Here is a 13,761-nt window from a genome sequence, read left to right as displayed (position 1 = left end):
TTAATGGAAATATGCACTAGTGTTTTATCATTAGTATGATTATTCCAATTGGCATAAAATAAAAAAGCATTCTGTTATTTTATTAAGTTATACTTCTAACTTATATTTAAAATAGTATAAATTAATTTTTTGTTCTTATGCTCTGTATTTTTGTGATTTGGGAATTTTGCCTTTAGATTGTTGTATGGGTCGGAATGACATATCTAATTTATCTGGGGTGTGTGTGTGTGTGTGTGTGTGTGTGTATTTGTCCTATCTTTATGTTTGACATTAGGATTATTCTAGCTTTTAAGAATTATTTGTTGAACTTTATATTTTTCTATTATTTGAAAAAGTTTTGGATCTTTAAGTTTCTAAAAATTAATTTTATTGATGTTGAGTATAAATACAATAAAATGTACACACATTTAAATGTACTTTGATTATTTTTTGTTGTTGATGCTGAGATAGGTTCTTCTTCTGTTGCCCAGGCTGGAGTGCAGTGGTGCTACCATGGCTCACTGAGCCTTGATATTCTGGGTTCAGGCAATCCTCCTACCTCAGCCTCCTGAGTAGGTAGGACCACAGGTGTGTACTACCAGACCTGGTTTATTTTTCACTTTTTTTTTTTTTTTTTTTGTAGAGACATCGTCTTACTACCTTGCTTAGACTGGTCTTGAACTCCTAGCCTCCAGCAATCCTCCTGCCTTGACCTCTCGGAGTTCTGGAATTACAGATGTGAGCCACTGCACCAGGCCTAATGAGTTTTGGAAAAAAAAAAAATAGGTGCATCATACTTCTTATGGTATATAACAACCATAAAGTCAAGATATAAAACATTTCCTGCACCCTTAAAATTTAGCTTTTTGCAATTAATCCCTTCCACACCTCTGGTTCTATATAACCCAGACCTTCTTTATGACACTATATTAAATATTTCTTTTGTAGAATTTCATATACATGAAAATTTAAAATATGTGCTTTTTTGTTTCTGGAGTCTTTTGCTCAGCATAATGCTTTTGTGATTCATCCAAGTTTTTGCATGCATAAGAAGTTTATTTCTTTTTATTGCTGGGTAGTATTAATTTATTACAATTTAATTACCCGTATACGTCTTGTACTTCTTGATTGACTTTTTTTTTTTTTTTTTTTTTTTACAATTTAGTGTCGTTATATAAAAACAAAACAAAACAAAACAAAAAAACACTATGAACTTGTAAATGTAGTAAGGACACGTTTTTATTTCTCATGCGTTAACATCCGCAAGTTAATTTTTGGGATCATGTAAGTGCATAGAACATTATAAGAAATTAACAATAATTGTATCATTTTGTCATTTTCCCCAGCAATGTACAATGGTTTCAGTTGTTTTACATCCTAGTTGGTTTTGTCAGTTTTTAATGTTAGTCATTCTCCTGGATATGTAGTGGTAGATTATTTTGGTTTTAAATCACGTTGTTTTGATGACTAGTGATGTTAAGTATCATTTCTTCAGCTTCTTAGACATTATGCCATCTTTTGTAAAATGTCTTTAACTATTTTGCCAATTGAAACATTGAATTTTCTTATAATACATATACATGTTAGTTGAGATACAAGTGTTTTTCAGATACACAACTCTGCATATTCATATTCTTAACAATGTCCTTTTAGAAGATACGTATTATTATGTAAAACTCCAATTTATCACTTTTTTCTGTTTCATGCTTACTGTGTATCTTATATTAGAGTCCTTTGCCTATCCCAAGATTGTTAACATTTTCCTTAAATATTATATACATAGCCTGTCCTTTGTCGGAGGATGAGGCTGAATGAAAGCAAGCAGAGCTTGGAGAATGAGAGGAGGAGGATGGCTCTACATTCTCTTTTATTCTAGACCTGGTTTAGTGCCATTTAAACTAAAGTCTGACCATTCTAGGGATTCTGCTGAATGTTCCTACTGTTTATTAAGGTCTTCCTACTTTGCCTAGTTGGAACTTCAATCTCTCCTAGTCTAATGTAACCTCGAAAATTGTTCAGCTTTCAGCTCTTTGTGGTTCTATCCCGTATGCAAAGGATCATATCCAGCAACATATGGATCCAGTAACATCCAGATATAAGCGACCCCATGCAGATTTCAGAGCTTTTCTTCTGCCTGGTTCCTTCCTCTCTGGCACTTTGCCTTTCAAATTCTAGTTGTCTCAGACTTCCCAGACTCTGATGTTTCTCCCCAACTTGACAAGACTGCTATACTCTGATTAACTGAGCCCTTTTTACGCAGCAGTCTGGAAACAACCTCCAAGCAGAATGTTATGAGTTTATAGGGTTCAAATAAATTGCTTCCCTTTCAGCAATCACAATTCTATGTTTTTTGTTGTCCAGTGTCTAATTTTGTTCGCATATATTTTATCCACTGTTCTCGTTGTTTACAGCAGTAAGGCAAATCTGGGATGAGGGGATGAGATATCTGTAATGACAGAAATTGGATTCTGAATGTTTTGTTTTGTTTTCTTTCAATTGTGGTCAAACACAGAGAAAAAATTATTATTTTAGCCATTTTAAAGTTTATAGGTTAGTGGCATTAACTGCATGCACACTGTCATGCAACCATGATCATCACCCATCGCCAGAATTTTTTAACTTTTCAAACTCAAATTCTGTAGCCATCAACTCTATGCCTATTAAATGATTCCTCATTTCCCCTTTTCCCTCAGCCCAGAGCAACCACAGTCCTACTTTCTTTCTCTATAAATTTGACTGCTCTCAGTATCTCATTTAAATTGAATTATATGGTATTTGTCCTTTTATATCCAGTTTATTTGCACTTGACATAATGTCTTCAAAGTTATTCTTATTGTAGTATGTGTCAATTTCACCTTTTCAAAGCTGAACAATATTCCATTCTAGATATCTACCAGGTTTTGTTTATTCATTCACCTGTTGATGGATACTTGTGTGGCTTCCACCTTTTAGCTATTTCAAATAATGCTTCTATAAACATGGGTATACAAATATCTTTTCCAGTTACTGTTTTCAGTTCTTTTGGGTGTATATACAGAAGTGGAATTGCTGGATAATATGGTAATTTTATTTTCAATTTTAGAGGAGCCACCATACCATTTTCCACAGCAGCTACGCCATTTTATATTCCCATCAACAATGCACAATGGTTCCAATTTCTGTACATCTTTACCAACAGTTGTTATTTTCCACTTTTTTTGTGTGTGTATTTTTAGCAAGTTATCATAAGAGGTAGGAAGTGGCATCTCATTATATGTTTGATTTATGTTTCCCCAGTTATTAGTGGTAGTGATATTGAGCTTTTCATAAGCTTAGGGAACTTTTGGATATCTTCAATGATATGTCTATTTAAGTTCTTTGCCCATTTTTAATTGGGTTGTTTGTGTTTTCATTGTTGAGTTATAGAAGTTCATTATAATATTCTGGAATTAATCCCATATCAGATATATGATTAATAAATATTTTCTCACATTCAGTGGGTTGCCTTTTTACTTTGTTGATAATGTCCTTTGATGCATAAAAGTTTTAATTTTGATTAAGTCCAATTTACTCATTTTTTTTGGTTGTCACCTGTGGTTCTGTTCTTGTAGCATTCAAGAAATCATTGCCAAATCCAACATATGAAGGTTTCACCCTTGTTTTCTTCTAAGAATTTTTACTGATTCAGCATTTTAATGTATTTGTCTCTTGTAACAGATTTTAACTTAGTTAATTTGCTTGATATTAGTGCAGCATTTCTGCTTGCTTTTAGTTACATTTTGCATTGAATATCTTTTTTCATTCTTTAAGTTTCAATGTATATGTCTTTAAATCTAAACTGAGTCTCTCGTAGATAATATATAGTTTGATCCTGATTTTTATTCATTCTGCCAATATGTTTTCAGTTGGGGGGGGTTGTTTAGTCTACCTACATTTAAAATTATCACTGATAGCAAAGCACTTGTTTTTGCCACTTTTTTATTAGTTTTCTGTATGTCTTAAAGCTTTTTGTCCCTCATTTCCTCCACTACTGCCTTTCTTCGTGTTTAATCGATTTTTTTTGGTAGCAGCGTGTTTTGATTCTCTTCTCATTTTCTTAAATATTCTATAGATGTTTTCTTTCTGATTACATTGAGGATTACAAATAATAGCCAAAAGTCATTATCTTTTTTAAATTGATACTGACTTAACTCCAATACCATAACAAAATTCTCTACTTCTTTACAGTTCCACCCTCCCCTACTTAATTTTACCGATGACACAGATTACATCATTATATATCGTGTACTCATTAACATTAACATGCATTCATAGTTATTTTTATGCATTTGTCTTTTAAGTCTTGTAGAAAATAAAAAGTAAAGTTACAAAGCAAAACTGTTTTTATTTGTCATATATTTGTCTTTACCAGAGAACCTTGTATTTTTGTATTTTTGTATGACTTCTAGTTACTTGTCTAGTGTACTTTCATTTAAATGTGAAGGACTTGCATTAATATTTCATGTAGAGTGGGTCTAGAGGTAAGGAATTCCCAGCTTATGCTCGTGTGGGAATGTTGGGATGTTTTAATTTCTTCCTCATTTTTAAAGGATAATTTTGTTGGATATGGAATTCTAGGTTGATAGTTTTTCTTTCAACATTTAAAATATATATTTCCATTGCCTTCTGCCCTGCAAAGTTTCTGCTGAAGAGTCCACTTATAATTATTAGGGATTCCTGTAAGTTTTTGTTGTCTAGAATTTTATTTTTCTTTCTATTCCTAAATCTAGCAGAATTGAATCAATTTAATGTTCAAGAGTTTGACAATACATTAGTTTATCTTTTTTTGTATCATTTGATAACTGTTTTGTTGTTGTTGTTTGTTTGTTTGTTTGTTTTGAGACAGAGTCTTGCTCTGTTACCCAGGCTGGAGTGCAGTGGTGTGATCTCGGTTACTGCAGCCTCCACCTCCCAGGTTCAAGCGAGTCTCCTGCCTCAGCCTCCCAAGTAACTGGGATTATAGGCGCCCACTGCCATACCCAGCTAATTTTTGTATTTTTAGTAGAAACGAGGTTTTACCATGTTGGCCAGGCTGGTCTCAGGTGACCCACCCAGCTCGGTCTCCCAAAGTGGTGGGATTATAAGCATTAGCCACCGCACCCACTGTATCAGTTGATGACTTGTTTTTATTCTCTTTACTTGATATTAATGTTGCTGATGAAATCGACTATATGATGTCACAGTGATGCCAAAATAAAATAAAACTCTTAACCTTCAGTGGGATTTGATGTTAAGCAGCTATTACTCACACTTGTGGAGTCATATGGGAGGTGGTTAGGTAACTCTGTTTTTCCTGGTTCAGTTCATGTCTGGCTATTGAATGACTGTCAGTCAGCTGGGGTGACTAGAACCTAGCACACTGGAGAACTTTACACTATTACACCTGTCTTTCCTTTTCTAACAGGCCAGACTAGGGATGCTTTTGTGGTGATAGCAGAGGTTAGAATGTCCAAACCCACATTCACAAGCTGATTTTAAGCCTCTGCTTGCATTAAGTTTCCTAAGGTTCTATTTTCTAGGGCAAGCCCTACATTTGTGTCCATATCAAGGAGTGGAACAAGTCACCCCACTTATGATGTAACTAAAATTTCCAAGAGAAATGAGAAGGATTCAGGAGTGGTAAATTGGTGCCATTACTGCACTAAAACACACCAACCTATTTTATTTTTATTTTATATAGAATACATTTAGTTCTCTATTTATTTAAAATTGCCTGTGTACCTCCTTTAAATATCTTGTTACTTTTTAAAAAAATGTTTATTTTTATTTTTTGCTTTTTAATAGGGTACAGAACTGCTCACATATCATATATATTCTTTTCTCTAGTGTAATATCATCATTTTGTTTCATTCTGCTTTATATATTTCCATTTTCACTTCTTATGTATATATATGTACTGTTTACTATAACTTAATATTTTCTAGTGTGTAGAAATTTATGTGTACTATTTTACATAGCACAGCATTTAACATTTAAGGTTTTTAATATCTTTTTTAAACCCCTACTTATGTATCTATGAAAGTCAAAAAATAATAATCTTGCAAATCCCTCAGTTGATGGATTTTTGCAACAAGCTTACTTCCTCTGTATTTTTAACTTACATCTCATCTTGTCAGTATAATTTGGAAATACTGTACAAGAATGATTTTTGATACCGCATTCATGTTTTACCCAGTTTCATAAATTTAAAATCAATATCTAATTTTATTTCATACTCACTTTGAATCTTTGTATACCGAAAGTTTCTCTGGATCTTGTCTTTGATAAATCTACATTTATTTAATAGTGACAATGTCAGGGACTTTACTATGCTTTTTATGAGTGGTGTACTTTAGGAAAGGTATAAAATTATTAGGGCACAAAACATTCCACTTGATGATGTTTTTATCTATCTCATGTTTTATTTTAAAAAAGAGAATTATGAAGTCATTAGAACTTTATTCCTTCATACAAATAGAAATTTGTAACTTGGATTTTCTGCCTTGATATTTTTAGGGTATTTTTCTCTTTCATCGAAATCCAAACCAGTTTCTAGGAAGTCTCTTGGTGAGTCTGATTTACCAATTTTATCTAGATTATGGTGAGCCTTTTCCATGTGCAAATCCCTGTATACAATGATTTCCTTAGTTGTTGTAGCTGCTACTTTCTCTTACCCTCAAATGATTACCACCCCCACCTCAGGGAAACAGCAATCATTTTTTATTTGAATAAGCAGACCCTGTCCTCTATCTGTGTTTCCCTTAATAATTTTAATATCTTTCTTTCTTCAGTTCTTACTCTAAGAAGAGCTTTCCATGGTTTGTTATAGCATTTATAATGCAGATTTTAATTTTGCAATTGCATTTTTACTTTTTCTGAATTGAAATATTTCATTACTGTGTTTTTCATCTGATCCTATTGTTGTTTTCTTAATTTTTTTTTTTTTTTTTTTTGAGACGGATCTCACTCTGTTGCTCAGGCTGGAGTGCAGTGGCACAATCTCGGCTCACTGCAACCTCCGCCTCCCTGGTTCAATGGATTCTGCTGCCTCAGCCTCCCGAGTAGCTGGGATTACAGGCATGCACCACCATGCCCAGCTAATTTTTGTATTTTTCACTCCTGCTCCGGTTTTTGAGATGTAATTTTTCTTGCATTCTAATGAAAAATACTTGTGTATCTGTTAATAGATAATAGATATCTTTGTTGATTGTATTAGGTGATGATTTATTTCTGTTATATTTATCACCAGGATCCTACTGGTTTATTCCTCATTACTCTTTCTAGGGCCAGGTAAAATTGACTTTAGCTTGGAGTGGACCAGTACTTTGGATGTATTGATTAGTATTGATATGTATTAAATTCTTGTCAGAATTCCAGGTGGTGGGAAGGTGGATGTATAGATTTCCCACACAATTTGCACAGTGTAGCTTGCTTTCATATTGTATTGTGTTTCAATATATTTCTCTTCCTCATTCTCTGATATTTACAACAAATGAAATAATTTTTCCAAATATCTCTCAGCTGTTAATATAGGAATGGAATGCAAGTCTTGCTTCTCCTTCATTGCCTTCCTTATTTTTCTTCATCTAATCAATTGTGACAATATTGTGAATATACTTGAAAACTAGAATTATTGTAGGAAATGCATATTATCTCAGTATTAAGTTTTTCTGGGCTAGATTCTTTAAAGTGGAATTACTGGCATAAAGTGCACTAATACTTTTGTTAATTTTTGGTATGGATTGAAAAATTATTTCCTAAATATTCTTATCAAATTAAAGTGCTAGAAGCAGTACGAACATATACTATCATCTGGGAAAAAAACACTATGGGGATTATTTGCTTATTGTGAAAAAAAAAATAGAATCACAAAAATCTGTGAAAAAGAAAACAAAAGGCAGTCATCATTTCATTGTCTAGCAATGACTCTTATTATAAATCTGGTTTAGTTATTTTATTTTCTGCCCTAGTTCTTTCTAGGGTAGATAGATAAGTATATAGAGCAATATGTAGACAGATAGTTAATAATGATAGAATGCACACATGGATGAAAATACTATAAGGATGAGATTTAAGATGTTTTACATTTTTGTCCCATTATACATAACCCAGTGATTAATGTCTTTACACTTATTACAAATGGTAAGTCCTAGAAAGAAAATTAAGAAAAAGATTTGTGAAGTTTATGTGTACAGTAAACACACACATGTAAAATTTCAAAGGAATGTTGTATCAACTTATGATCTCAACATTCATGTTATATTAATATTTATTATTTAATTTTCTAAAATATTTTAAATTTTATGAGGAAAATATTACTTTATTGTTTTGTATTGATGACCAGTTAGGTTAAATATATTTTATTCTAATGCTTTTATACAAGGACTATTCTGTAAAACTTTTGTTAAAGTTTATGATCAATTTATCGACTTTGATTAGTACCCATTGCACTTTATTAACAATCTTACTGTTTTCACTCACACCATTATTGTTACATTTTGTACAGATAAAAATCTCTTCTTAAATTTTTAACCAATCACATTTGTATTTTCCATTACTTTTAGTTCAGAAAATCTTTTTAGATAATTAATGCATTACCTTAAACATTGCAGTTGCTCAGTAAATTATGTTAAAGGGTTAATGAAATGAAGTCTTCCCTACACTCCACATTTAATTCTGTTCTTTGCAACAGCAACAGGAATAAAATATTATTCCAGTACTTAACTTGATTGATATTTTCTTATTTCAGAGAATGAAAGACCATGCCTTGAATTCTCTCATCTAAGTATAAAGGATTCCTTCAGAGATTTATTTATTCCAAGAATAGAGATAATTCTGATGATGTATACAAGGAACAACCTAAATTGTGCTAAGCCACTGTTTGAACACAATAACTCACTTAATGTTAATTTCAACACACAAAAGAAAACAGTCTGGCTTATTCATGGATACAGACCAATGGGCTCCATCCCATCATGGCTTCAGAACTTCGTAAGCATTTTGCTGAATGAAGAAGATATGAATGTAATTGTAGTTGACTGGAACCGAGGTGCTACAACTTTTATTTATGATAGAGCGGTTAAAAACACCAGAAAAGTTGCTGTGAGTTTGAGTGGGCACATTAAAAATCTTTTGGTAAGTCTTGGAATTTTATGTATTATACATGCTATACAATATACAGTGTGTTACATTCAATACCACAAAGTGATAATAAATGATATACTTTTCCCCATAAGCATTAACAATTACTGGTTTAATATACTAATATATGCAGCCATCTTTTCTTTGTCTGTCTAAATGAATAATTCTAGACCTAGAAATATCCTGTGGTATTTTTAAAACATTATATTAAAATTTAGTAGTTATTATGTTTTATTTAAAAATCTTCTGAGATTTCTTTTAACTCTACCTATACCAACCTCAGAATAAAATAGTTATCCTATGTGGGTGGGGGAAATAAACTTTACAATTATTACATTCTTAAAGTATCTTTAAAAATATATGGCTAAAATATTGACATATAATTAAGTGTGAATCGATAAAAGTAAAGAAAAAATCCTTTTTTTTTTTTCTTTTTTTTTTGAGACAGTCTCACTCTGTCGCCCAAGCTGGAGTGCAGTGGCACGATCTCGGCTCACTGCAGCCTACACCTCCCAAGTTCAAGTGGTTTTCCTGAGTAGCTGGGATTACAGGTGCCCACCACAATGCCCAGCTAATTTTTGTGTTTTTAGTAGAGACAAGGTTTCACCATGTTGGCCAGGCTGGTCTCGAACTCCTGACCTCAGGTAATCCGCCCACCTTGGCCTCCCAAATTGGTGGGATTACGGGCAAAAAATCATTTCGAAAAGTAGCATACTTCTGTCACCTTTGGAGGCAGACCTCAGATTCATTCGAGTCTGCTCAGGATTTGAATGGATCAAATAAAGTTCAGGCCAGTTCTATGTTATCTGTATTGTGAATGATTTTTGTTTACAAAGTCAACCCTTAGGGAGATCCATGTCTATCCTAAAAGAAAGTAGGTAGTCGTGGGTACTTGAGAGAAGGAAGGGTGCTATCTGGTTTGGGGGCATTATTGGGCTTGAAATTTGAACTTGAGTTGTGTTGTGCTGAACTTTCCAGACTCTGCTAAAAACTGAACAAATAACAACATTTCCAAGAAGCAGTTATGTGTAGTGGCCAGGGGTCAGATTGGATGGGTTCAAAGTATATGTCCATCTTTTATCATCTGTAATTTTGAACAATTACATAGCCTCTCTGTGCTGCATTTCCTTATTTGTAAATATAGAATAACAAAATGTTACCAAAATATTCATATGAATATTGAATTAATATATATGTGCTTAATCAGTGGGTGACATTGAGTCATCGTTGAGTAAGATCAACTTTCATTATTATTTTTACACCCCCAAATTTGGACAAAACAATACCGTTGCTGTAGACAGACAGAGGAGATCATTGATTCAACCATCCCCACCAACAGACTTAATTACATCACTGATTTTTCCTGATGTTACTGGTGTTTTCTCAACTAATAAATATGTGCCTCAAAGTGTGGAGAATGGGAATGTTAAATAGAAATATTTAGGAAAATTTGTAATATTAGATAAAATTCTAACAGTGCCTTTGCTGACAGAGGCTTCGTATTACAGAGGAAGATTTAAACGACCAGCAGCACTGGAGTCTTGAGAGATACTCCCTCCTATTTTGGGGCATGGCTGTGAGATCTGAAGGAAATCATAACCTTGTGCCTTGAAAGCCTGAGTGTAGTTTTTCATTAGTGGCAGGTGCTCCACATCTTTCTGTAAGCCATCAGACATGTCACTGTGTGGGCTGGACCATGATCTGCCCACAAGTCTCACACTAGCTCCTGAAGAGTGTGGTGAAAGTACACTCTCATGTAGTCTCCTAGTTCCCTTCCTGGAGCTGAGACCAAGAGGTATTCAGAGGTCGGCCTTGGAAGATTGGACGCATCACTCCTTAGCTGGTGATCAGGGGAAGTCACCTAAAATCCATGAAATTAATTTTATCATCTCTGAAGTGAGAATCCTTATTCAACTTTTGTGAATCTTCCTAAGGTTTTTGACACAACCTGATCAGATAAAACAAGAAAGCAAATTACCATAAATTTTGGAGCGAGACCTAGGCTTGTGTTTTAGTCCATTTGGGCCGCTATAACAAAATACCATAGGCTAGGTAGCTTATAAACAACAAAAATGTATTTCTCAGAGTTCCGGGGTCTGAGACATCCAAGAAGAAGGCATCAGCAGATTCAGTGTCTGGTGAGGGCCCAGTTCCTGGTTCATAGATTATGCCTTTTCACTGTGTCCTCACATGGTGGAAGAGTCGAAGGAGATCCCTCAGGTCTCTTCTATCTGGGCACTAATCCCTTTCATGAGGGTTCCACATTCATGACATAATTCTCCCAACCCACAAGAAGGCCTCACCTCCAAATATCATCACCTTGAGGATTAGAATTCCAACATATGAATTTTAGGGAGACACAAACATTCAGAATCTATCTTTTCGTCTTATGAATCTATGTGGCTTTGGGAAAGTCGTTACCTCTGACACTGTTTCCTTAATAAAATAGGAATTGATCCAATGTTATTTATTTAGCATTTAATAGGTGCTGCTGACAGTTTTAGGCATTAGGATAAAAATGAGTAACTCATAATGAAGTTGGAAGTATTAAATATGAACTTTATAAGGCCCATATCGAGGTAGCTAGCAGAAAGTAAACACCTAGTAATGTTGATTATTATAAAACACTTTGCTAATTAATTGTATTTTGCATATACTGTTCTGCATGAGATGATACAATTTTAAAATAAAAAATTAATATTGAGAATGAATAAAGAAAAATCAAATATTTTAGGCAAAAACTGAACAAAGATACAGTTGTTTTGAAATTGTAAAGTCTCTTTCCCTATATCCTCAAAATGAATTAAGCCAGAAAAAATAATGAATTTTAAAATGTTGATATATGAGGGAGGCATGATTTGTTATTACTTGAAATGAATACTGTAATATTGCCTTTTTAATTGCAGAAGCATGGTGCATCTCTTGACAATTTTCATTTCATAGGTATGAGCTTAGGGGCTCATATCAGTGGATTTGTTGGAAAGATATTTAATGGTCAACTTGGAAGAATAACAGGTAAAATTATTTTTATAAAATTATTGCTTTAGCATACTTTTAAGTCTCAGAAGTTACTTTGCTAATTTTTTTTCTTTTTCCTTTTTTTTTTTTTTTTTTTTGAGATGGAGTCTCGCTCTGTCGCCCAGGCTGGAGTGCAGTGGCCGGATCTCAGCTCACTGCAAGCTCCGCCTCCCGGGTTCAGGCCATTCTCCTGCCTCAGCCTCCCGAGTAGCTGGGACTACAGGCACCCACCACCTCGCCCGGCTAGTTTTTTGTGTTTTTTAGTAGAGACGGGGTTTCACCGTGTTAGCCAGGATGGTCTCGATCTCCTGACCTCGTGATCCACCCGTCTCGGCCTCCCAAAGTGCTGGGATTACAGGCTTGAGCCACCGCGCCCAGCCTTCTTTTTTTTTTTTTTTTTTGAGACAGAGTCTCACCCTGTTGCCCAGGCTGGAGTGCAGTGGTACAATCTTGGCTCACTGCAACCTCTGCCTTCTGGGCTCAAGTGATTCGCCTGCCTCAGCCTCCCGAGTAGCTGGGATTAAAGGCACCTGCTACCACACCAGCTAATTTTTGTTTTTCTTAATAGAGACAGTGTTTCACCATGTTGGCCAGACTGGTCTCGATCTCCTGGCCTCAAGAAATCTGCCCACCTCGGCCTTCCAAAGTGCTTGGATTACAGGCGTGAGCCACTGTGTCCAGCCACTTAAAATTTAGTGGGTACAATAATTACTCAATAGAAATTATGTACAAACATTTATTATTTTCTATGTTATATTTAAATATTGGCTTTGTTTTAGTTAGACTCTGAAGTTTTGTTAAGCTCTCAACAGAGCTTAAGTTACCCAAATGGAAATGGGAGAAAAATACCTATTTCTGTAGTCCCAGCTAAATTTTAAGGACATACTATCCTAAGAATACAGAAGTAAATGTGACCCATTGAACAAAAATACTTTATGTATTAGCTAAGAATATAACTATTTACTTAGTTATCACAAACTGATGCATTTCAACTCTCTAAAAATTTTTACTTGAATGCTACAAAGGAATCAGGAGTTGTATCCAATTTGAGGGGCTCTGGGTCCCCCTTCATATTTCTATAACAAAGTTACTGCATCCAGAAAACTCGGTCATCTAATAAGGCTGACATGGATTTTCATTCTTTCCTCTATGAGTGGTAGTGATTTTAGGAATAGGAGGATAATATTCCTTTCAACCAATTTACCTTTTTTATTTTGAAAAAAAAAAAGCAATTATTCATATATATGGCCATAAAAGACTTATAATAACTTTAAGTGTTGATAAAAGAAAATAGTGTCTTTAGTTAAGTTTCAAAGAAGGAGGAGAGAGGTGAATAACATAGAGATAGTTACCTTTGCAAACCTTAAGCATATCCTTACTCTGATTAGTTTTAATGTTAACAAACATGTGTGAAAACAAATTAACTGAATGAATGTAGGAGGGTCAAGAAGTAGCAGTTTAGCCAGGATTTATTTATACAAAGTTCCCTAGTGCTTAAAGCCCATTCTATTTCAAAAACCACACTTGCTCAATTTGTACTTAAATTGTGTTTACACATATTAGTCTAGTTTGAATGGCCCCAAATACCAGGCAATCATCAGGGACTAAAAGGCCACCAAACATGGA

General features: G+C 34.1%; 1 protein-coding gene across 4 annotated transcripts in view; it reads left to right on the top strand.

Annotated features, from left to right (window-relative positions):
• The window catches only part of LIPI (lipase I), a 115,997-nt gene that overhangs the window by 12,029 nt on the left and 90,207 nt on the right, over positions 1–13,761 (top strand). For 2 of the 4 annotated variants that reach the window (XM_031665663.1, XM_031665665.1), the window contains exons 2-4: positions 6,493–6,543; positions 8,726–9,111; positions 12,024–12,132. In XM_031665663.1, coding sequence (XP_031521523.1) covers positions 6,493–6,543; positions 8,726–9,111; positions 12,024–12,132 — 546 coding nt within the window. Of the gene's footprint in view, positions 1–6,492; positions 6,544–8,721; positions 9,112–12,023; positions 12,133–13,761 lie in introns of all 4 variants that reach the window. The other 2 variants (XM_031665664.1, XM_031665666.1) reach the window with 2 other exon arrangements.

The sequence above is a fragment of the Papio anubis genome, chromosome 4 (assembly GCF_008728515.1).
Source record: "Papio anubis isolate 15944 chromosome 4, Panubis1.0, whole genome shotgun sequence".
Taxonomy (NCBI): Eukaryota; Metazoa; Chordata; class Mammalia; order Primates; family Cercopithecidae; genus Papio; species Papio anubis.
This window is presented reverse-complemented; position numbering and strand designations above follow the sequence as displayed.